The 26,528-nt window shown below is 41.7% G+C and overlaps 1 protein-coding gene across 3 annotated transcripts in view; it reads left to right on the top strand.

Annotated features, from left to right (window-relative positions):
- adgrl2a (adhesion G protein-coupled receptor L2a) overlaps positions 1-26,528 on the top strand; it is a 199,465-nt gene that overhangs the window by 145,343 nt on the left and 27,594 nt on the right. For all 3 annotated transcript variants that reach the window (XM_029677042.2, XM_029677045.2, XM_065026429.1), the window contains exons 6-13: positions 10,590-10,898; positions 11,508-11,611; positions 14,131-14,316; positions 14,980-15,018; positions 16,736-16,919; positions 17,677-17,799; positions 18,220-18,425; positions 25,920-26,093. In XM_029677042.2, the coding sequence (XP_029532902.2) occupies positions 10,590-10,898; positions 11,508-11,611; positions 14,131-14,316; positions 14,980-15,018; positions 16,736-16,919; positions 17,677-17,799; positions 18,220-18,425; positions 25,920-26,093 (1,325 nt within the window). The remainder of the gene's footprint in view (positions 1-10,589; positions 10,899-11,507; positions 11,612-14,130; positions 14,317-14,979; positions 15,019-16,735; positions 16,920-17,676; positions 17,800-18,219; positions 18,426-25,919; positions 26,094-26,528) is intronic.

The raw sequence follows: 26,528 nt of genomic DNA on the forward strand, positions 1-26,528 counted from the left end.
GATTTCAAGTTTTTCTCTCCGCACATTCCCAAACGGTGCTATTATTGCACTCATTGTAAGACATGGAACAATTTGTGCACTTCCAAGCATCCACATGTATGATATTTTGTATTCCAACACTGAAGGTAATACGTTTTTACAGTTTGGGTTACATCATGTTGAACTAGACCTCTACTGTGTCATATAGTCCAAACAAACTACTGCAAAATGATGTGTGATGACAGCATATGTGGGCAACCCTCAGCCTTGGGTTACGTTTCACAATGTCACAGAGTTGTTTTACATAAGAGGATGATTACTGTTTCTCTGAGGTATGGCTGAAAGGATCAGCTCAGTCTCATGTTTGATTACGGTTTAAACAATGCATATTGAAGTCACTATTATTATTGAGACATCTATACAGTCCACTAACAGTTATTGTGCCTTTGAGAATATTTGTTCTGGGATTGGGCTGTGAGTGTGTGTGTGCGTGTGCATGTGTGTGTGGATGGATGTTCTGCTGGGTGGTTTGTTTGCCTGCCTGTATGTCTGTGTGTTTGGGGATGTTCTGAAATAGACACCCAGTGTGTATGGCACCAAATGTAGGCTAGTTCTTTGCACTCTGAGTTAATGCTTGAAATGTGAGGCACGTACAGTAGAGAAAGCTGAGAGAAAAAAAAGCAGTCTCTAGTCTGGCAGCTGCTGTGTGTGTGTCTGCTCTCTGTACTTAAATGTATGTGTTCCATTCGAGACAACCTCTAACAGCTATTAGGTTTTGTTCGCTTAGACACAGACATGGACCTATAAACACAAGTACATTACTCTTAGGAAATACATCTTAAGGAATTGCTTATATTGCTGATATCTCTGAACCAAACAATGTTATTTAATTTTTTCATGTGTGTTATTGTTATGATAGGAGGATATTGGAATTTACTGCAGACATATTATCACAACAATCAGCAAGTATAATTTCCAGGTGGATCTTTCACTGAAAGCCCAGGGAAATTAATGAATACATAGGACGATGTTAATGTGTGCACTTTAGCAAAAATGTGACACTTGGTTGCAAGGATTGGTTATGAGGTTATCACTTCCATCTTTATAGCTCAGGTAAACGGAACCCTGTGCAGTTCACTGTAGCCGATAAGGGGTTAATTATTTTTTTCAAATTACTTGTGAAGTAGATGGCTTATTAGTTTATTTTCCTGGTATGATTTTCTTGGCCCTTTCACAAAGGCTGAACTTGGCTCCTTTTTGATCTGAGAAACAGGGTTTTATTTATTTGAGCCTCTGTTGACTTCTTCTGTTTGCTTTTACTCTTCTATTAGGAGCTGATTACCACCTGGGACCCATATTTCACAACTGATAAAAGCCTGTGTTTAAAGGACCCCTTTAGTTTTGCACCAGAAAGGCAGAGGGAGAATCTCAGAGGGAGATCTTTTCAGCAGGTTTATTTGACACAATGTTGTTGGTTTTTCTTCAGTGACAAGCAATAGTTGGTACAAATTAAATGAAATACTATTTTACCCCTTATGTGCGCATTATCTGAAACATTGGTCTCACAAACCTTCCATATAGGTTTTCCTCCCTTTTTTTCTCTCCAGATAAACAGCCCCTGATAACGTGTATGAAGCATTACTCATGTGAACAACCATGCGGTGCACAGCGTAAGTGCGGCCATTAAGCATAATATAAAAGACACACTCGCTGTCAGTTTTCATTTTTCAACTGCGCCAAGACTGGTGAGGCCTGGAGAAGTCCAATCTATGCTCGATGCAGCTCTGACAACACGAGACAGCACTTCCCCCCTCCTCTCCTCTTTCTCTCCTCTCCTTCCTCTCCTGGATTATTGTCATATCATCTCAGATGAAACCCATGCCCTATACCCAAAGTAGTAATAACCGAGCGATGAAAATATGTTTCCAGGCAAAAAGACGTGGGCGGCGATCACATAAAGAGGTTATGAATGTGTCCATGTTTGACAATTCTCAGCACTTTGGAGGATATCACTACCTTACACTCATAACTCCATGACAGTTAATTGAAGGTCCCTCTTGGGCTTGAGTGCTAGACAGACATTAATTGGGGGGATCCTCTCTGGTTTCTCCAATCTGAGATAGATTTGCTTGAGTTGTAATCAAAAGTAAATTGTACAGGAGGGATTCACAGGTGAACAAAACATGTATTTCATCTGCATATGTTACAGATGTGAGGCAGGAGGAATCTGCTGCCACAGCAGAACAAACAATAAATAGAACCCCTAAGAGTGTGCATGTATTCCAAATGGCACCCTATTCCCTATAGTGTACACTATCTTTGACCATTTGGGCCCAGGTCGAAAGAAGTGCACTATAAACATTTGGGACGAACCGCTGCCTATCCAAAGATAGCCATCACTGTATACTGCAAACCAGCAACAGCATGGTAGGAGTGTCCATTTGAATAACTGTAGCGTTAATTCTTCCCAGTTTTCATTGTATTAAAGGAATCTTCGGCATCAAGGTAATGAGATTATATAGCTCTTAGAATTACAGACCAACAAACTGCATCAACTTGAATAGCACAACATTTGAATAAGGGTTAGAGAAACACCAACATTGTGTAGGCCTGTTTGTATCCAACTTTATTAAAGAGATTCTCCGGTACTTTTGTATAGTTTTTAGCCAGTAGTTCAAAAAGTAGTGCTCACAAGCCAAAAGTGTATCCTGAAATTGCGGACTATGTTATGCATACGTGGAGATTTGTGCACCAAATCATTGCTCTCTCTCTCGTTCTGCTGTGGGTGCATCATGTGCCTTTTGCTCATATGGTGAGGGGGTGAAGCTCATTGGTTTAACTCTAATTGCTAGGGGACTGGCCCAAGTGGGGGAAAATTTAGAGAAAATGGGGTAGCACAGTTTCCAGAAAAACAGTTACTTTCAAATGAAGGATTTCATAGCTAATTGAGGTGATTATGCATGTATGAATTACACATTGACACGTCCAGCCCAAAGCGGGAGGTTTCAAAAATAATGTATAGTTGCCAAAGTTCTGGAGCATCTTTAAGTTATGTGCAGTTTAATTCAAATGGGCATCAATTTCATAAGAAGGCTAATCTCTAATCCCTTTAGAAACCTGAATGCAAAACTCACAAATAGGATCATCAAGGGCCTTTTCCATAACAAGTGTCATCCATGTATACATATTTTTTAGGACTTGCATATTGGCAGCAATTCTGTTGAATTATCAAGGCAAAGTAACAGCACAGCCTTCTGAAACATTTGTTATTGCCTAAGTGAATTCATTTCCCTTAGTTTTGCGCTACTCGTAAAACAATCCCCTGTTCTACAGAGCAAAAACCAGTGAGAATCAGCAAAACAGGAGCCTACATCAAACAAGAGATACTTTTGGTCATGTAGAGTATGTGGACACCTGCTCGTCAAACATCTCTTTCCAAGATCATGGGCATTAATATGGAGTTGGTCACCCCTTTGCTGTTATAACAGCCTCCACTCTTCTGGGAAGGCTTTCCACTAGATGTTGGAACATTGCTGCAGGGACTTGCTTCCATTCAGGCGCAATAGCATTAGTGAGGTCAGGCACTGATGTTGGGCGATTAGGCCTGGCTCGCAGTCGGCATTCCAATTAATCCCAAAGGTGTTCGATGGGGTTGAGGTCACCGCTCTGTGCATGCCAGTCAAGTTATTCCACACCGATCTCGACAAACCATTTCTGTATGGACCTCGCTTTGTGCACCGGGGCATTATGCTGAAACAGGAAAGGGCCTTCCCCAAACTGTTGCCACAAAGTTGGAAGCACAGAATGGTCTAGAATGTCATTGCTGTAGGGTTAAGATGTTCCTTCACTGGAACTAAGGGGCAGGTAGCATTCTCCTGGCATCCACCAAACCCAGATTCGTCCGGACTGCCAGATCGTGAAGCGTGATTCATCACTCCAGAGAGCGCGTTTCCACTGCTCCAGAGTCCAATGGCGGATGGGTTTACACCACATCGGCATTGCGCACGATGATCTTAGGCTTGTGTGCGGTTGCTCGGTCATGGAAATCCATTTCATGAAGCTCCCAACGAACAGTTATTGTGCTTCCAGAGGCAGTTTGGAACTCGGTAGTGAGTGTTGCAACTAAGGACAGACAATTTTTACACGCTACGCGTTTCAGCCCTCGGCAGTCCCGTCCTGTGAGTCCTTGGTTGCAACACTCACTACTGAGTTCCAAACTGCCTCTGGAAGCACAATAACTGTTCGCGGCTGAGCCGCTGTTGCTCCTAGATGTTTCCATTTCACAATAACAGCACTTACAGTTGAGCAGGGAAGATCTAGCAGGACATACATTTTACGAACTGACTTGTTGGAAAGGTGGCATCCCATGATGGTGCCATTTCTATGGCCCCGACAGAGATGGCCGCCTCGCTTCGCGTTCTTAGGAAACTATGCAGTATTTAGTTTTTTTTATGTAGTATTTCTTACACTTTTACCCCAGGAAGTCTTATTACATACAGCTGGGAGGAACTATTGGATATAAGAGCAACGTCAACTTACCAACATTATGACCAGCAATACGACTTTCCCGAAGCGGATCCACTGTTTGGTCCAGCACCCAGGACAATGGATTAGATCCCAGCAGGCGACCCAAAACCACGGCGCCGCGGAAGGGGCAGACGGAGCGGTCTTCTCTCCGTAGACGGGCACGTCGCCCACCACTCCTGAGTATACTACTAGCCAATATCAAGTCTCTTGACAACAAGGTAGACGAAATCCGAGCAAGGTTTGCATTCCAGAGAGACATCAGAGATTGTAACCTTCTCTGTTTCACGGAAACATGGCTCACTCGGTATACGTTATCAGAGTCAGTACAGCCACCTGGTTTCTTCACGCATCACGCCGACAGAAACAAGCATCTCTCTGGTAAGAAGAAGGGCGGAGGTGTATGCCTTATGATTAACGAGTCGTGGTGTGATCATAACAACATACAGGAACTCAAGTCCTTTTGTTCACCTGACCTAGAATTCCTTACAATCAAATGCCGACCGCATTATCTACCTAGACGGCCCTGAAATAACTTCATTGGACTCTATGTAAACTGGAATCCACATATCCTGAGGCTTCATTTATTGTAGCTGGGGACTTTTTAACAAGGCTAATCTGAAAACAAGCCCCCCTAAATTTTATCAGCATATCGAATGCGCAACCTGGGCTGGCAGCATTCTGGATCATTGTTCAACTTCCGCGACGCATACAAAGCCCTCCCTCACACTCCTTTCGGCAAATCTGACAACAACTCCATTTTGTTGCTCCCAGCCTATAGACAGAAACTAAAACAGGAAACGCCCGTGCTCAGGTCTGTTCAACGCTGGTACGACCAATCTGATTCCACGCTTCAAGATTGCTTTGATCACGTGGACTGGGATATGTTCCGGTTAGCGTTGAACAACAACATTGATGTATACGCTGATTCGGTGAGCGAGTTTATTAGTAAGTGCATCGGTGATGTTGTACCAACTGCGACAATTGAAACCTTCCCCAACCAGAAACCGTGGATTGATGGCAGCATTCGCGCGAAACTGAAAGCGCAAACCACTGCTTTTAATCAGGGCAAGGCGATCGGAAACATGACCGAATACAAACAGTGTAGCTATTCCCTCCACAAGGCAATCAAACAAGCTAAGTGTCAGTATAGAGACAAAGTAGAGTCGCAATTCAACGGCTCAGACACAAGAGGTATGTGGCAGGGTCTACAGTCAATCACGTACTACAAAAAGAAAACCTGCCTCGTTGCGGAACCCGATTACTTGCTCCCAGACAAACTAAACAACTTCTCTGCTCGCTTTGAGGACACAGCCCGCTACCAAAACCTGAAGACTCTCCTTCACCGCAGCCAACGTGAGTGAAACAATTAAACGTGTTAACCCTCGCAAGGCTGCCGCCCCAGACGGCATCCCTAGCCGCGTCCTCAGGGCATGCGCAGACCAGCTGGCTGGTGTGTTTACGGACATATTCAATCAATCCCTATCCCAATTTGCTTTTCCCACATGCTTCAAGATGACCACTATTGTTCCTGTTCCCAAAAAGGCAAAGGTAACTGAAATAAATGACTATCGCCCTGTAGCACTCACTTCTATCATCACGATGTGCTTTGAGAGAGTAGTCAAGGATCATATCACCTCCATCCTACCTGACACCCTAGACCCACTCCAATTTGCTTACCGCCCCAATAGGTCCACAGACGACACAATCACACTGCACACTGCCCTAACCCATCTGGCCAAGAGGAATACCTACGTAAGAATGTTGTTCATCGACGACAGCTCAGCATTTAATTAACACCATAGTACCCTCCAAACTCATCATCAAGCTCGCGACCCTGGGTCTCGACCCTGCCCTGTGCAACTGGGTCCTGGACTTCCTGACAGGCCGCCCCCAGGTGATGAGGGTAGGTAACAACATCTCCACCCCGCTTATCCTCAACACTGGGGCCCCACAAGGGTGGGTTCTCAGCCCTCTCCTGTAGTTCCTGTTCACCCATGACTGCGTGGCCATGCACGCCTCCAACTCAATCATCAAGTTTACAGATGACACTACAGTGGTAGGCTTGATTACCAACAACGACGAGACGGCCTACAGGGAGGAGGTGAGGGCCCTCGGAGTGTGGTGTCAGGAAAATAACCTCACACTCAACGTAAACAAACAATGGGGATGATCGTGGACTTCAGGAAACAGCAGAGGGAGCAACCCCTATCCAAATCGACGGGACAGTTGTGGAGAAGGTGGAAAGTTTGAAGTTCCTCGGCGTATACATCACGGACAAACTGAAATCGTCCAAAAACATTCACAGACTTTTAAAAAGAGCATCCTGTCGGGCTGTATCACCGCCTGGTACGGCAACTGCTCCGCCCACAACCGCAAGGCTCTCCAGAGGGTAGTGAGGTCTGCACAACACATCACCGGGGGAAAACTACCTGCCTCCAGGACACCTACACCACCCGATGTCACAGGAAGGCCAAAAAGACCATCAAGGACAACATCCACCCGATCCACTGCCTGTTCACCCCGCTATCATCCAAAGCTGGGACCGAGAGACTGAAAAACAGCTTCTATCTCGAGGCCATCAGACTGTTAAACAGCCATCACTAACATTGAGTGGCTGCTCCAACATACTGACTCAAATCTGCAGCCACTTTATTCATTAAAAATTTGATGTAAGAAATGTATCACTCGTCACTCTAAACAATGCCACTTTATATAATGTTTACATACCCTACATTACTCACCTCATATGTATATTCTGTACTCTATACCATCTACTGCATATTGCCTATGCCATTTGGCCATCGCTAATCCTTATATTTATATGTACATATTCTTATTAATTCCTTTACACTTGTGTGTATGTATAAGGTAGTTGTGAAATTGTTAGATTACTTGTTAGATATTGCTGCATGGTCTTAACTAGAAGCTCAAGCATTTCGCTACACTCACATTAACATCTGCTAACCATGTGTATGTGACCAATAAAATTTGACTTATGGACATTGTATGGCTGTGTGCTCGAATTTATACAGTTGTCAGCAACGGGTGTGGCCTAATCAGCCAATTTGAAGGGGTGTCCATGTACTTTTGTATATATTGTGTACCTAATGGAGAGCTCTAGAGGAGAAAGAATGCTACTCAATTTTGGAGCTGGGACAATAAACCGAAAATTATCGACACCGTCCAATTATCCTCGACATTTTGCTGATATTGTTCATTATGATAATAAGCCTTTAATAGAGAAATGTGGAGTTTAAAATGTTTGCTAATATGGGTGATTGTTGGGACAATTGATAGCTACAACATTCAATCTAGCACTAGTAGTTTGAAGGGTAATAGATACAAAATGTGCACATTATTATTAACTTATTGTTCTATGTATAGTTATCGTATTGATTCAGTCAATTTATTGTGATATGGATTTTTGTCTATTTTGCTCCACTCTACAGTCAGTTAGCCTAGCCTCATTTAATTGCCTCACTGTTATTGTGCTGATAACCCAAGCGACAGATTGTAGGAACAGACTTCAATTAGATGCAATTGGACGTCTTTTAGCAAAAGGGCAATTCCAAGGTAACGGATCTACGCTGAGCCTGCAGACAGGAGAAGTGACATTAACTGGAGAGAGAAGAGGGGGGGGGGAAGAGTGAGTGGGAGGGGTTTTACAGACTGTTTTTACATTTGCTTTGACCACCAGACGACAGAAAGAGAAAGAAAACAGTTATGAGCTGAACATAACAGTATGCCAACGGAAGGGAGGACTGTACAGGTGATCCAACTGTGGTTTATGACTATTATGATTTGCTATTGTAAGCAATTCAATTGCAACAATTCTGTTGCGAATTGTAACAGCATTAGGGAAAATCTGTAACATAATTTTTCGTTTTTAGTACATTTTTTACACCCCCCCCCCTTACTTCAACATGATTGTTGTTGTTGTATTTATACTACCTTTTTAAGACTTTTTATGGTAGAGTGTAGAACACCCCTTTTCCGTCTGTTTGACCAGAAATCAAAGCCTTGGCTTATTCCTCATATTTAATATTAATGAGAAATGTATATCTGCTTTAATTTCTCAAAAATCTAGGCCCTTCGCTTTCATTTGACACTAGATTTAACATGCTCCTGTGAACTTCAAATGTTGGTGCTTAAGGGTCCTTTTACATGGAAATGACTGCATCAAGCCTGTACAAGGATCTGCTCTCTGAAGAGAGGTGTGGACATAATATCATTAGCTAACATGCTCAAGGAATGTATTTGAATCATAGCACTGCACATGCATCTTGATGTATTAGGGAGTGAACCCCTCATCTTATATAACTCCAAACATCAAGGATTCATGTTGTGTTATCACATCAATCTGACTTCTGTCCGAAGGAGGAAAAGATGTAAACATTTTCTCATCCAAACAGTATAGAGAGAACTTAAATCATTCATGGCTTTTCTCCAACTACCTCGTGGCCTAACATGATGTAAATACTGTTGATAATACACTTATTATGTGTCAAGCGATGTTCAACTAGTAGACCTGCATCATCTGCAGAGGTAGCTTGTCTACATGTGGTCAGTATATGTGAAATACAAAGGACTGAATAGTTATTTTCAGTAGTTTACCTGGGCATATATATTACAGCCAACTTTACCATCAAGCTCCGTATCAAAACATCCAGTCAGCTGAGAACTTCTCCATGTCACCATTTCAGGTCTGAGGTCTGTGTCTCAGTCAGGAAGCATCATGTACAGGCAGTTACTGAAGCCAAGACTGGGGGTGCTTTCCAAATGGCACCCTATTCTCTATATAGTGTATATCATTTTGACCAGGGCCTATAGGGCTCTGGTCAAATGTATTGAACTATGTTGGGAGTAGAGTGCCATTGCGGACCCGCTTGGGCTCCCGCTAGGCAGGAAGCGCATTGACTTGTCTCCAATGGTCAATAGAGACTAACTCGCAGCAGGTAGCAAGCTAACCAGCCAACCTCAAAGAGGGATCCCTTCAGCCTGGGCTGTGCTGAAGTCTTCCATCCACACCATGGGGGCGCTGCCAGGCAAACTATTTCCATCAGCCCAGTCCCATTATCCAATTGAAGCAATAGATATGGTGGTGATGTCTGTCTTCCCTGCAAGCCTGGAAGCGAGAGCTTCGCACTCTCACTCAGTGAGCTCAGTAGTTGTTTAAGTGAATTTGCGTAAATTTACGGGGATAAAATGGCAACAGCAAATACCACTTTAAAGTCCTCCATGTTACGGACAACTTAATGGGATAATAAAAGGCATAAAATTCCTCGCACATCATTTTGTGTTCAAAATTATATTATATTGCTAAACTCTGGCTTCAGTACCTTGAGATGTGAACAGATGTATAGCAAATGACTGGTTTATGGTTATCACCGTTTCACTGGATGAAACACTCATACACTTACAGGAAATACAGTTATAATAGTACTAGTACAACAAAAGAAATGTCAGCCATAAGCCCTGTTGTAATACTTCAGAAATGTATAATTTCATCCTTGTTTCCGTGAGGTAAGCACAGATCTATAAGTGATGGATAGGTGTAAGCAAGGTCGCCAACCTATTGCTTTCAACAATCCAACCAATTCCGAGCTGTGATTACTTCAGAAGGCAAGGAGGGATGTATTTGAATGTGGTGTTTCCTTTTCTCTCCTGACTGAAACGTATTGTTTTTGCCCTTGGCACATAACACATACCGGCTTTATCAAAATGTGGGGCGAGTAAGGAAAACAACCACCGAATGAATGTTCGGACAACAAAACGACACACACGGGCTCCTTGTTTCTCTGTCAAAATGTAATCAGCCGTGCCTCATAGTCTCTCAGGCAAGAGTGACTGCCAGGCAGGAAGATGTTACAGTAATTATTGTCTTGTTCGGTGCAGACTGAGTGCCTTGAATAAGATATAGTCCAGGGGAAAGCAAATATATTTGCACAAAGCACTCCCAGCTCCCCAGTTGTGTGTAGCCACCATTGTGTGTAGCCAGCTTTGTACCAGGTGTGTTTTGAAAGAACGAGAACAGAAAGACTTGATCGAGCTAAAATGAGACGACGTTATCATTTTCTCCCCAGCTCCACCTCTCTCCGAAGCGACCTTGGCGCCGGCTGAGCCTCTCCGAACGACAACCACCACAACAACCACCACAGCAGCACGCAACAAAGGCGTAGCAAACACCATGACCACAACAGGGCCCAAGGAGGGTAACAACAGAGGAGGGCCCAAACCCCCTCTGGAGGTTCCCCAGACCACCGCCCAGCCGCCTCTGGAGTCCTTCCCCCTACCAGAGCGCTTCTGTGAGACCACGGAAAAGAGGGACATAGTGTGGCCTCAGACCCAGAGGGGCATGTTAGTAGAGAGGCCTTGCCCCAAGGGGACCCGAGGTAAGCAGAGGGTTTACCTTAGGGCATTAGCTACTGTTTATCACCATGATGAGTGGTTGGAGAGATGAGATCGCTTGTGTGTTTTTGTTACCTGCACAGTATGTTATTGTTTCTGACAATCATTTATTGATAGATTCAATTCGTGCAGGACTGTATAGGGAATCAACAAGATTTTGTATTTTTACAGTTGTGTAAATAATTCACTGCATTGTTATAGGTCAAAATAGTATTTGGCAATGTGCAGCCAGTGTGTTGAAGGGAACTGGCTCAGCTGTTTCCCCAAGCTTGATTGAAGATGTTCAGGCCTTATTGGATTGTGTGTGAAATTGTGTTATCATTCAGGGTTCATTAGACGTTGGTGTAATTAGAACGGAAGGAAAAGTCTTATTATTACTTAATTTGTAGTGAAACTGGCACTGGGAGAATATAGTCAGTATTTATGGTAAATGACCAGCTATTGATGTAGAGACAACAATTAAATGCAGTGTATGTAGGATTTTGGTTTAACACGATGAGGTATATGGCTAATATAACATGACATAATCCAATGTAGTTTCTAATATATATATCTTATATAACTGAGCTATTGTAAATGTATTTTCCTGACAGGCACTGCCTCTTATTTATGTGTACTTGCCACGGGGGCCTGGCACCCAAAGGGCCCTGATCTCAGCAACTGCACTTCCCACTGGGTCAACCAAGTAGCGCAGAAGGTATGTATGAGCTGTACTACCTCAATGTTTTCAGCTACAGTATACAGTCGGAAGTTTACATACACTTAGGTTGGAGTCATTAAAACTTGTTTTTCAACCACTCCACAAATGTATTGTTAACCAACTATAGTTTTGGCAAATCGGTTAGGATATCTACTTCATGCATGACACAAGTCATTTTTCCAACAATGGTTTACAGAAAGATTATTTTTACAGTGGTTTAGAATTGTACATACACTAAGTTGAATGTGCCTTTAAACAGCTTGGAAAATTCCAGAAAATTATGTCATGTCTTTAGAAGCTTCTGATAGGCTAATTGACATAATTTGAATCAGTTGGAGGTGTACCTGTGGATGTATTTCAAGGCCTACCTTCAAACTCAGTGCCTCTTTGCTTGACATTATGGGAAAATCTAAAGAAATCAGCCAATTCCTCAGAAAAACATTGTAGACCTCTACAAGTCTGGTTCATCCTTGGGAGCAATTTCCAAATGCCTGAAGGTGCCTGAAGGTACCACGTTCATATGTACAAACAATTGTACGCTATTATAAACACCATGGGACCACACAGCCGTTATACCGCTCAGGAAGGAGATGCGTTCTGTTTCCTAGAGATTAACATACTTTGTTGTGAAAAGTGCAAATCAATCCCAGAACAACGGCAAAGGACAAATGTATCTATATCCACAGTAAAACGAGTCCTATATCGACATAACCTGAAAGGCCGCTCAGCAAGGAAGAAGCCACTGCTTAAAAACTGCCATAAAAAAGCCAGACTACGGTTTGCAACTGCACATGGGGACAAAGATCGTACTTTGTGAATCAAAACGAGAACTGTTTGGCCGTAATGACCATCGTTATGTTTGGAGGAAATAGGGGGAGGCTTGCAAGCCGAAGAACAACATTCCAACAGTGAAGCACAGGGGTGGCAGCATCATGTTGTGGGGGTGCTTTGCTGCAGGAGGGACTGGTGCACTTCACAAAATAGAAGGCATCATGGGGGGGGGGGGAATTATGGGGATATATTGAATCAACGTCTATAGACATCAGTGAGTAAGTTCAAGCGTGGGTCTTCCAAATGGACAATGACCCCAAGCATACTTCCAAAGTTGTGGCAAAATGGCTTAAGGACAACAAAGTCAAGGTATTGGAGTGGTCATCACAAAGCCCTGACCCCAGTCCTATAGAAAATGTGTGGGCAGAACTGAAAAAGTGTGTGCGAATAAGGAGGCCTACAAACCTGACTCAGTTACACCAGCTCTGTCTGGAGGATTGGGCCAAAATTCACCCAATTTATTGTGGGAATCTTGTGGAAGGCTACCTGAAACATTTGACTCAAGTTAAACAATTTAAAGGCAATGCTACCAAATACTAATTGAGTGTATGTAAACTTCTGATGTGATCAATGTGATCAATGTGATAAAAGAAATAAAAGTTGAAATAAATCATTCAATCTATTAATATTCGGACATTTCACATTCTTAAAATAAAGTGGTGATCCTAACTGACATAAAACAGGGAATTTTTACAAGGATTAAATGTCAGGAATTGTGAAAAACTGAGTTTAAATGTATTTGGCTAAGGTGTATGTAAACTTCTGACTTGAACTGTAAGTAAATGTACTAATTCCCTTAAAATACTGTAGGTACTGCGGTGCTTGAAGTGGAATGAAAATGGTGCCTGTAATCATTTTAATCTTACAGTAGTGGTGCTCATATTTTATAGTTGATAAGAGGTACCGGTAATCTCTACCAGTTTGAACTGGCTCAATTCAAGCACTGCGCTCTAATAATTGTATATTCCTCTTTCCCTTATATGGCACCTCTTTCCTTTCATCTTCCACCATTTATGATGATTAAAGAGTCAAAATAGCCGCGGGCCATCCACTAGGTTGCGCTGTCTGCTGTTTGTTCTGATAAGTGACTCAGACATAGAATGTGTAGTAATTTAAGCACGACGGACGACCCTTCAACATTTTGTACTCTTGTGTTCACTTCCATCAAATGAGAAATACAGCACCCCGAGGAGTGTTATTAAGTGTAATTAGTCACCCATCTACCCAGACTGGCGTTATATGGGGCAGCTCATCCTAGAATGACCTCACGTCAGAACGGGAGGGAGAGAGCCTCATAGTCTGGTGGAATATTCCCTTAGTCTGGTCCCAGATCTGTATGTGATTAAGCCAATAGCATAATAATCATATTCAGAGGACCACAAACAGATCTGGGTACAGGCCTTAGCAAAGTTGATACTACCAGCCATTTCTGCTGTCCATTTTAAAACATCGAAAAAGACATAACAAATACCTTAGTATAAAGTTGTATTCATGCTTATAACAAGTCTTAAGCCTATAACATGGCTGTAAGAATATCAAATTCAATAACATTTCTAAAATCCCAAATAGCTAGCATTGCAGAGGCAAAAGCACAGAGGCCAGGAAAAACTCCCTAGAAGTAGCCTGAGAAAACACCTAGAGAGGAACCAGGTTCAGTGTTACAAATATATTTTTTATCGCTCCAGATCCGTAGTGGCGAGAACGCAGCTAACCTGGCCAACGAGCTGGCGAAGCACACCAAAGGACCCATCTTTGCCGGCGACGTGAGTTCATCAGTCCGACTGATGGAACAGCTGGTCGACATCCTGGATGCTCAGCTTCAGGAGCTGAGACCCAGCGAGAAAGACTCTGCGGGCCGCAGTTTTAACAAGGTAAATGATTTTCCACCCTTTCAAAATGGCTGCCACTTGACATCTTCATTCCCCTATCACGTACTGTGCTTTATGGAGATAAATAGCACTGCCATTTCTCCCCACCAGCAATCTCTCTGGATCTGAGTCACCGCTAGACGTTTTGTGATGCTCTTTTGAGCAGTCTCCCGCTCCAAGTTAGGAGAAATGTGATTCCTTCTAGTCAGTGAAATTAGTGGTTCTATTTTATTAATTTTCCTCATATTATGTCTGTTCCTCTGTCCCTTTCTTTCAAAGTCAGACAAATGTACTCAAGCAAATAAAGAAACAGCAAACCAATTAGGATATTAAATTATATGTACTGAAATGCAATAAGATCATGTTATTCCCTGACATAGTTGTACACCTGAAGTAATTGCTGTAATTGCCTCAACCAAGGCTTGTTCTGTGAAGTCTCCGGTGTATTTGAGAGAAATACATCATGCCACAAATGGAAGTGAGGGCTCTTTTGTCTGGAACCTGCAGGTTGCGTAGCCTAAAGCATGAGGAAGGAGAAAGCCAGCTGAAAGGGGGGGAGTGATCAGTCAGAAAATAATTGAAGCCTTTAACACTTGTTCTCAAGTTTCTACATTTTTGCTAATTGTGTGTTTCTTTGTTTTATCTTTTTTCTACCTAATGAAAAAGCTTCAAAAACGAGAAAGGACATGCAGGGCATACATGAAGGTATCTGATCTATGCTAATGCACCACACTCTGCTTCTCTGCACCTCCCTCCCTCCCCTCCACTCCCCTGCTCAGCAGCATGTACCCTCGGTATTGTCATGTAGCCTCTCCCCCCTCTCTGCTTCCTGCATTTTGGAGTAATTGCTTCCACACAGCCATAATTGTGCCAAAGGTACACGCTAAGTGGCCGAGACATCATTGGCAGTTACCAATGTAACTTTATTTTCTCCCTTATATTTACAGGAGGATTTGTTTTTGTTTTTCGCTTATCTTTGTCTTCCATTGAATGGTCCTTTCTCTTTTTGCTTTAAGAATGTACATGCCTAAATATGTAACACAGTGATTCACAAACTGCATTTCATGGCTAAAATATGGGTAATTTCCTATATAAAGTTAGCCTGTGTGTCTTTTAAGGCACACATTCCTTTTTACAGTCACCTCCGATTCTGCGAGTCTCCTCAATAGAAAAGCCCATTACAGTGCTACAGTGCTAAAGATAGCTGTACTTAAGACTCTCTTTCCACCTGTGATGTATTCAAACCTGTGTCTTCCTCGGCCACACTCTGACCTTTAGCATGTTAATTCATGACTGTGCATTCATCAGGGCACAGATTTTAATTTGTGTCATATATTAGAGGCACAAATCTGCGCTTTCCATTGGACTAATAAGGCTGGTGGGGGCAAACCAATTTGTGTCCTTCTCCATTTAATAGTTCCAGTGGCCTGCCGCTCTAAGTATTTTGGCCATATCGCTCCTCTGGCCATTAGGGACTTCTCAACATCCTTCTCCACCTGCCTCCAAAGTCAAGCTCTCTGACATCCAGATCGATCCTCAGGGACGGTGTTAAAATTGATCAGGTTAATTAGTCCTTAGATGGCCATACTTGTTAAAAAGAAGAATTTTAGCTAATAGCTACTATCCTTTCTCCCCAAATGTCTCATTATCGTCATCTCATTCATATTATTATTATTTTTTGTTGCAAATTTCCAGTGCATTGCATGTTTCTGTGTTTCTGTGGCACATGGGTCTATTTTTTGTTAGTGAGAGAAGATTTGAAATATGTATGTGACTAGATGACAGTGTGTGTGAGTGGGATGCTGTGTCGGCAGTATTTGACATACAATATAGTTGATGGGAAGTCACATTAGCCATCCGTGCCAGCTAGAGGAACCGGGCCCCCATTGATTACCTGATTAGTCTGATTGATTTGATCATTTTTTTAGGAGATCCCACTAGCGTCTGTATGTACTTTATCTACTGCCTGTGGAGTTCTAGCGACTGGCTAAACAGCTTGGATTTAATATTTCAAAATGCATAATGTTTTGGTTTTCTCAATGATTTGAGCTGTTTAATAGTGTTAAATGTTTATTATACAATACATTATAAAGATTAGCTGATAAAAAATAAATGTGTCCAAGAAACATTGAAACACCCCTCAGTTTTAAACATATTCAATTATCTGCTTGAATGCACAGCAAATCACAAGAATTTACACCACATCGATACAGAGAAGATACTTGTGTGGAGCATTTGTTTAGCACTTACTCAAAACCCAAAACAATTTTTTTATGATCGTCCATAATATGTCAATGGGATTGCTTCGCCATGCATTATCAAAGCTATTCATATGACTCCCCTCTTTGTTTTTGCTTATGACAATTACTGTAGTCGAATGTTTTCAGAATTGCTTACACATCTCTTTTTCTGATGGACACAGGCCATTGTAGACACAGTTGACAACCTTCTAAGACCAGAGGCTCTGAAGTCCTGGCATGATATGAACAGCACGGAACAGACACATGCTGCTACTATGTTACTGGATACCCTAGAGGAAGGAGCGTTCGTCCTTGCCGACAACCTAATGGAGCCGGCTATTGTGAAAGTACCCGCTGATAATATAAGTAAGTAATTGAATTCCCGGTAAACAAATAATAAAGTACGGCCAGTGATTTGAACACAATCAGTCGTTTTTGATGCTTTATGCATATTGCAACTACTCATGTCGAGAAAGAAAATGAGTCTGTTCAATGAGTTCAGTCACAATGTACATGTAAAACAAAGTGATGAATTTCAGACAATTTCCAGGTTAATAGATTGGGAGGACTTGGTTTATAAATGCGTAGGTCTGCCCCATGTAATTCTATACATTAATGTGAACATTACCCTACTGCGGAGACCTAGTAAAAACAGTGTTTAGACCCTGTCTCCTCCTTTAACCTCAAAGCTCTCGGGACATGAGAGGGAATGAATGTAAAATGTTTCACTGTGCATTGCAACAACATTTCTTCTTTTTTTTATTAAAATGCTGCAGTTTTATCTTGTACATCCAGTCTTTCACCGGATTTTCACAAGTGTACTGTATCCCACAAAGGGACTCAACAGGAGCTAAAGGATCACCTTGGTTCTGACATTTTAACTCGGCAGCAACATTGTTGTTGCATAGAATCACTTGAACAATGTCTTCAGTGGCTGTAGTACCTAACACCCCCGCACTCTTGCTTCGCCTTAGGAATGTAAGCAACCATGTCCTGGGCATCAACATTTTTCTTTTTTATTGCCCTCGTCTTACTCAAAACACACTGTAACGTCTGGTATCTCTCTCTCCCGGTCTCTCTCTTTTCTTGTCTCTTTTTTCCCCCTTCATCAACAAAACCCCAGTCCTGGATGTGTATGTGCTCAGCACGGACGGCCAGGTTCAGGATTTCAAATTTCCACAGGCCAGCAAGGGTGGTGTTTCTATCCAGCTGTCCTCCAATACTGTCAAGCTCAACAGTCGGAATGGTAAACCCCATACACTTCCCTCTCAGAAATCTCACTTCATTCACAGGCAGAGCTGCATGCGGGTGTTTATCCCGAGTGTGAGTGTTAGCTCAGACTTTTTGTTCCATTCCAGTGTCTATGAAAAGGTGAAGAGTCTGACGAACCGGTCTGTCAATGCAGCTTGTCAAAACTGACAATGCACAGTGATTACTCAGTGGGACTGTTAGATAGGAGCGACCACTAAGGATTTGAACCCTAAAACCCAGCACCATGATATTTTCTGAAGATAACTGACAAGGCCCACTTATGTTCCCCGATGGTCTAATCCGTTTTTTTTATTCTCAGCCCTTAGTTTTTTTTAACACTACAGTTACTGCTGCTTTTATTTGGAAGGAACATGTTTTCCTAGCCGCTTACCTATTCTGTTTTTCCTTTCTTCAGGTGTTGCCAAGCTGGTGTTTGTTATGTACAAAAACCTTGGGCAGTTTCTCAGCACTGACAACGCCACGATCAAAATGTCCAACGATGCTTATGGGCGGAATGTGTCGGTGGCCGTAAATTCAGACATCATCGCCGCCTCCATCAACAAAGAGTCCAGTCGTGTGTTCATCACGGACCCTGTGATTTTCACCCTGGAACACATTGACGTAAGTCTTCCCAAGCTAAATGAATGGAGAGGTCATAAAACCGCTGGGAAAGAGAAGAGCCTGGCAGGCAGAAATCGTTTAATTCATTATAAATGCCTGGCTAGGTAAAATGTAAAAGTACAAAGTAAGTTGCTTTGGATAAAAGCATAGTCTAAATGGCATACACAGGTAACTGCCAAAATAAAGGAAACACTTGAGTAAATGATGAATACAAAATATATTGAAAGTAGGTGCTTCCACACAGGTGTGGTTCCTGAATTAATTAAGCAATTAAAACAGCCCATCATGCTTAGGGTCATGTATAAAAATACCCAGTTGGCCATTATTGTAGCTACATGGCTCAAAGAAGAGATATCAGTTACTTTGAAAGAGGGGTATCAAAGGAGCATGGGCTCCCGAGTGGCGCAGCGGTCTAAGGCACTGCATCTCAGTGCAAGAGGCATCACTACAGACACTGGTTTGAATCCAGGCTGTATCACATCCAGCCGTGATTGGGAGTCCCATAGGGCGGCAGACAATTGGTCCAGGTTTGGCCGGGGTAGGCCATCATTGTAAATAAGAATTGTTTTCTTAAATGACTTGCCTAGTTAAATATAAAACAATAAGGGGTTTAAAGCAGTGGTTTCCAAAAAGAAATCCCCAGGGCCCCCTTATTTACATTTAAATTGGTTTAGATCATTGTTTATTGAGAGAGCCTATATTAAATACACCATCATTTTGTTTAATTTGAGGGACCTAGGAAATGTTGTTTTGAAGCTCATTTCCTGCATTTCTACATAGTCTAACAAGACTCATTACTATTTTAATGATGATAATAAGATTAATGAATAAGGAAAATAAAGTCTAGACCCGATTTCCCAAAATGTTATTCCGCTACCAAATATGCTTTATGATAATTTACATGAACCTTCAATTGAATTATACATATTCTGTTTTACAGAAAGTGATACCAACAGAATCACACATTGTATAAGATTACTTCCCAAGCAATGTCCAATTTCTTTGAGTCCTCAACTTTAGAAGGTCGTATGTCAGCTTCTGAATGTCATAGAGTAAAGATCTTACCATGTGTATCAGATTTGCGTCTTCCTCTGGTATTTTACCACTTGTTTCTAGCCTAAAGCGTCACAGATGTATGTGTTGTTTTAGATCGGTATAGACAATCGCGATCACGTTGGTATACAGTGGGGCAAAAAAGTATTTAGTAAGCCACCAATTGTGCAAGTTCTCCCACTTAAAAAGATGAGAGAGGCCTGTAATTTTCATCATAGGTACACTTCAACTATGACAGACAAAATGAGACCAAAAAATCCAGAAAATCACATTGTAGGAATTTTAATGAATTTATTTGCAAATTATGGTGGAAAATAAGTATTTGGTCAATAACAGAAGTTTATCTCAATACTTTGTTATATACCCTTTGTTGGCAATGACAGAGGTCAAACGTTTTCTGTAAGTCTTCACAAGGTTTTCACACACTGTTGCTGGTATTTTGACCCATTCCTCCATGCAGGCCACTCCAGGACCTTGAAATGCTTCTTACAAAGCCACTCCTTCGTTGCCCGGGCGGTCTGTTTGGGATCATTGTCATGCTGAAAGACCCAGCCACGTTTCATCTTCAATGCCCTTGCTGATGGAATGAGGTTTTCACTCAAAATCTCACGATACATGGCCCCATTCATTCTTTCCTTTACACGGATCAGTCGTCCTGGTCCCTTTGCAGAAAAACAGCCCCAAAGCATGATGTTTCCACCCCCATGCTTCACAGTAGGCATGGTGTTCTTTGGATGCAACTCAGCATTCTTTGTCCTCCAAACACGACGAGTTGAGTTTTTACCAAAAAGTTTTATATTTTGGTTTCATCTGACCATATGACATTCTCCCAATCTTCTTTTGGATCATCCAAAAGCTATCTAGCAATCTTCAGACGGGCCTGCACATGTACCTGGCTTAAGCAGGGGGACACGTCTGGCACTGCAGGATTTGAGTCCCTGGCGGCGTAGTGTGTTACTGATGGTAGGCTTTGTTACTTTGGTCCCAGCTCTCTGCAGGTCATTCACTAGGTCCCCCCGTGTGGTTCTGGGATTTTTGCTCACCGTTCTTGTGATCATTTTGACCCCACGGGGTGAGATCTTGTGTGGAGCCCCAGATCGAGGGAGATTATCAGTGGTCTTTTATGTCTTCCATTTCCTAATAATTGCTCCCACAGTTGATTTCTTCAAACCAAGCTGCTTACCTATTGCAGATTCAGTCTTCCCAGCCTGGTGCAGGTTTACAATTTTGTTTCTGGTGTCCTTTGACAGCTCTTTGGTCTTGGCCATAATGGAGTTTGGAGTGTGACTGTTTGAGGTTGTGGACAGGTGTCTTTTATACTGATAACAAGTTCAAACAGGTGCCATTAATACAGGTAACGAGTGGAGGACAGAGGAGCCTCTTAAAGAATAAGTTACAGGTCTGTGAGAGCCAGAAATCTTGCTTGTTTGTAGGTGACCAAATACTTTTCCACCATAATTTGCAAATAAATTCATTAAAAATCCTACAATGTGATTTTCTGGATTTTTTGGTCTCATTTTGTCTGTCATAGTTGAATTGTACCTATGATGAACATTACAGGCCTCTCTCATCTTTTTAAGTGGGAGAACTTGCACAATTGGTGGCTGACTAAATACTTTTTTGCCCCACTGTCTTGTGTGTGTGACTGAGACGAGTAGGTCTTCAATTGGATTGAGATCTGGTGACTGAGACAGACCGATACACACACAGTTTAAAGGGTGTGTGTGTATGTCTCAGTCTCCAGATCTCAACCCAATAGAACACTTTTCGGAGATTCTGGAGCGGCGCCCGAGACACCGTTTCCACAACCACCAACTAAACACCAAGTGATGGAATTAGTTGTGGAAGAATTGTGTCGCATTTCTCCAATAGAGTTCCAGACAATTGTAGGATCTATCCCAAGGTGCATTGAAGCTGTTCAGGCAGCTCGTGGTGGCCAAACGTCCTATTAAGATACTTTATATTGGTGTTTCCTTTATTTTGTCAGTTACCTGTATAGAAATATATATTTTTTTAAATTCCACATTTGGTTGTATTACAGACTGAATTCAAAATTGACTAAATAGAGTGTTGAGCCTAGGTGCATCCAATTGCCTTTGATCGTCCTTGAGAACTTCATTGGAGTCCACCTGTGGCCAACTCAATTGTTTGTACATGATTTAGAAGGAAACACACCTGTCTATATGAGGTCCCACAGTTGACATTGCATGTCAGAGTAGGAACTGACTATAGATCTTTGGAATAGAATTGTGATGAGGAATATACAGTTGAGTTTTAATGACTCCAACCTAAGTGTACGTAAACTTCCGGTTTACGTACACTTAGGTTGGAGTCATTAAAACTCGTTTTTCAACTACTCCACAAATGTCTTATTAACAAACTATAGTTTTGGCAAGTCTGTTAGGACATCTACTTTGTGCATGACGCAAGTATTTTTCCCAACAATTGTTTACAGAAAGATTATTTCACTTATAATTCACTGTATCACAATCACAGTGGGTCAGAAGTTTACATACACTAAGTTGGCTGCCTTTAAACAGCTTGGAAAATACCAGAAAATTATTTCATGGCTTTCGAAGCTTCTGATAGGCTAATTGACATAGTTTGAGTCAATTGGAGGTGTACATGTGTATGTATTTCAAGACCTACCTTCAAAGTCAGTGCCTCTTTGCTTGACATTATGGGAAAATCAAAAGAAATCAGCCAAGACCTCAGAAAAATATTGAAGGCCTCCACAAGCCACGTTCATCTGTACAAACAATAGTAACCAAGTATAAACACCATGGGACCACATAGCCGTCATATCGCTCAGGAAGGAGATGCGTTCTGTCTCCTAGAGATGAATGTACTTTGGTGGTGAAAAAATCCCAGAACAACAGCAAAGGATCTTGTGAAGATGCTGGAGGAAACAGGTACAAAAGTATCTATATCCACAGTAAAACGAGTTCTATATCAACATAACCTGAAAGGCCGCTCAGCAAATTAGAAGCCACTGCTCCCAAACCGCCATAAAAAAAAGCCAGACTACGGTTTGCAACTGCACATGGGGACAAAGATGGTACTTTTTGGAGAAATGTTCTCTGGTCTGATGAAACAAAAATAGAACTGTTTGGCCATAATGACCATTGTTATGTTTGGAGGAAAAAGGGGGACGCTTGCAAGCCAAAGAAAACCATACCAGCTGTGAAGCACAGGGGTGGCAGCATCATATTGTGGGGGTGCTTTGCTGCAGGAGGGACTGGTGCACTTCACAAAATAGATGGCATCGTGAGGGAGGATAATTATGTGGATATATTGACAAAATAGCCCTGACCTCAATCCTATAGAAAATGTGTGAGCAGGACTGAAAAAGTGTTTGCGAGCAAGGAGGCCGACAAACCTGACTCAGTTACACCAGCTCTGTCAGAAGGAATGGGCCAAAATTCACCCAACTTATTGTGGGAAGCTTATTGTGGAAGAAAAAAAGCTGAAATAAATAATTCTCTCTACTATTATTCTGACATTTCACATTCTTAAAATAAAGTGGTGATCCTAACTGACCTAAGACAGGGAATCTTTACGAGGATTAAAAGTCATGAATTGTGAAAAACTGAGTTTACATGTTTTTGGCTAAGGTGTATGTAAACCTCTGACTTCAACTGTATCTGGGGAAGGATATAGAACAGTTTCTCGAGTGTTCAAAGTTTCAAAGAGCACAGTGTTCTCCATCATTGAGAAATAAAAAAAATATGGAACTTACCAGACTGCCTAGAGCTGGCCGTCCGACCAAACTGAGCAACCGGGCAAGAAAGACCTTGGTCAGCATGGTGATCAAGAACCTAATGACCACTTGACAGAACTACATAGTTTCTTTGGCTGAGATGGGAGAACTTGCCAGAAGGACAACAGTATCTACAACTCTTCACTAATCTGGGCTTTATGGGAGAGTTGCCAGATGGAAGCCACTCCTGAGAAAAAGGTACACAACAGCATGCCTGGAGTTTGCAAAATGGCATGTGAAAGTTAATGAAAAGATTCTGTGGTATGAAAATGGAATGGCTTCAGAACAAAAATGTGAAAGTCCTTGAGTAGCCCAGCCAAAGCCCAGACTTGAATACCATTGAAAATATATGGAAAGACTTCAAGATTGCTGTTCACTGCCGCTCCCATCTAACTCAACAGAACTTGAGACAATCTGCAAGGAAGAATGGGAGAAAATCCCCAAATCCAGATGTGCAAATCTGATACAGACATCCCAAAGACGACTCAAAGCTGTAATCGCCGCCAAAAGTGCTTCTAACAAAGTATTGACTCTGTGGTGTGATTACTTATGTAAATGAGTAATGCATTTCATTTTCAATAAATTTGCAAAATGTTCTAAAAACCTGTTTTCACTTTGTCATTATGGGGTATTGTGTGTAGATGGGTGAGAAAAAATAATAAATGTAATCCCTGTTGAATTCAGGCTGTAACACAACTAAATTTGGAATAAGTCAAGCGATATGAATAGTTTTTGAAGGCACTGTCTATATCAACATTAGGATATAAAATATTCCCATTTATTTTATGGAGGAACAAATTAACTCGTAGATTAGACATACAATGTCAGACGAAACTTTGTCTTTTAAAGTTGTCAAGATGGACTCCCAGAGGGCTACGCATGAGTCCGTTCTTTATCCAGGAAATTGTTCATTTCCAAAGACAAGCCAATTGTATAAAGAAACAATAATAACATGAGGAACAAACAGGCAGGCAGCGTTTCTCAACCAGTCGATATCATGAATCAGCTGGGATCATATGGATATATATATACAAAGAAATGTCAATTGAAAAAGTGTAAACCTAAACAAAGTGCAGCTAGTTTGCAGTCTTTCCAGCTTCAGTTTGAAGTGATTGTTTTAGCTGTGTTGTTGGCTAGCTCCTCTGAACAACATTGTCCTGATGAGTGGGCACATTTTCTATGCCATGCGAAATCGCTCCTCATTAGTGCATTCTTGATTTATCCAAATAAATGTACTAGAAAACAGCTTAAACAAATGCAAATTTGTCTACTCTGCTGTTATTTTGGTTGCACTTTTTGTAAGTTAGCCGTAGTTGGCTAGCTAGCAAGCAGGGGAAAAGAACATTTTAGAACAAAAGACTGGGTTGCATCCATTGATACTGAATTAAAAGACTGAACGACTGGGTCTCGTCTCTAGCAACCGAACCAATAGAACAAACGACCAGCCGGCTTGGGTAGCAACTCTAGATTTGTGTCGGGACTATATCTTCTGGAATGACCCCATTATGACAAAGTAAAAACAGGTTTTTCGACATTTTAGAAAACATATTAAAAATGAAAAACAGAAATACTTTATTTACATAAGCAAAGAGGCACTGAGTTTGAAGGTAGGCCTTGAAATACATCCACAGGTACTAAGGGTATGTAAACTTCCAACTTCAACTGTAAGTATTCAGACTTAACTGACTTGCCTAGTTAAATAAAGGTTCAATTAAAAAAAGCTTTAAAAATATTATTGAATTGAAGAAGTTTGGAACCACCAAGACTCCCTAGAGCTGGCCACCAAACTGAGCAATTGGGGGAGAAGGGCCTTGGTCAGGAATGTGACCAAGAACCCAATTGTCACTCTGACAGAGCTCCAGAGTTCCTCTGTGGAGATGGGAAAACCTTCCAGAAGAACAACTATCTCTGCAGCACTCCACCAATCAGGCGTTTATGGTAGAGTGGCCAGATGGAAGCCACTCCTCAGTAAAAGGCACATGACAGACCGCTTGGAGTTTGCCAAAAGGAACCTAGTCTTAACATCTAGCCGGCTTGGGTTGCAACCCTGGATTTGTGTCGGGATTTCATCTCTGGCCTACAACACATCCTCCAAACACCGGCCTTATCACTTATCACAGGGTACAATTACCAAGTTGATGTTTATTTTTTTAACTAGGAAAGTCTGTTAAGAACAAGTTCTTATTTACAATGATTGCTTAGGAACAGTGGGTTAACTGCCTTGTTCAGGGGCAGAATGACAGATTTGTACCGTGTCAGCTCAGGGATTCGATCTAGCAACCTTTCGGTTACTGGCACAATGCTCTAACCACTAGGCTACCTGCCACTGGTGTACGAGGTAATTTAGGTAGATATGTACATATAGCAGTGTATGTGATTAGTTAAAATAGTTAGTACAGGGAGGGTCAATACAGATAGTCCGTGTAGCTATTTGGTTAACTATTTAGTTGTGTTATGGCTTGGGGGTAGAAGCTGTTCAGGGTCCTGTTGGTATTGCCTTGGTAGATTTAGTAAGTAGGCAACCAAATTAGATATTATTTTATTAAATAAATTAAGAAAATGCAATATGCACCTCCCCTTTATCAGTTCAGTATCTTTATGCGAGTGGAAAAAAGTTCATAGGTTCTGTACAAATTATGATTTGGACAGTCAGTTATTTCAACACTTAATCTTATCATCAGATGGACCACTACTTCAACTCCAATTGCTCCTTTTGGAATTATTCGGAGAGGAGCATGATGGGATACTGGTCCACCCAGGGCTGCAAGCTCCTGGGCTCCAATAAGACCCACACCACCTGCTCCTGCAGTCATCTCACCAACTTTGCAGTTCTCATGGCACATCGGGAAATCTCGGTAAGCAGCTCCTGTTTTGGTATATTGATTAATGGATTTATTCTTGGGTAAAACAATTTGTATAGTTTAAACCAATTTAAAAGTACAAAGAAATCACAGATGATAACACATGAAATAGTTAAATACACTTATTTCTAATGTACATTTTGGTAGATTTGCAGTATCATCTTTCATCTTTATTTCCCTCTATTCATTAGATTAATTCATTTTCCTAAAGCCCATTAATTTCAATGATTTTTATTGTACCACAAAGTGTATTTCATGAGGGTCTATAGGCCTAATACTCCATGTTTAAAATATCATGTTTTTCAGGTGTATGCAGGTTGTAGGAATTAAAAAAGCCTCTGTAGGAGTTAATACGATGTGGCCTAACTACAGCGCCTTGCTTTAAATTCCACCCAGTCAATTGTCCTCTATCAGATGCTAATTGTACTC

The sequence above is a fragment of the Oncorhynchus nerka genome, linkage group LG13 (genome assembly GCF_034236695.1).
Source record: "Oncorhynchus nerka isolate Pitt River linkage group LG13, Oner_Uvic_2.0, whole genome shotgun sequence".
NCBI lineage: Eukaryota > Metazoa > Chordata > Actinopteri > Salmoniformes > Salmonidae > Oncorhynchus > Oncorhynchus nerka.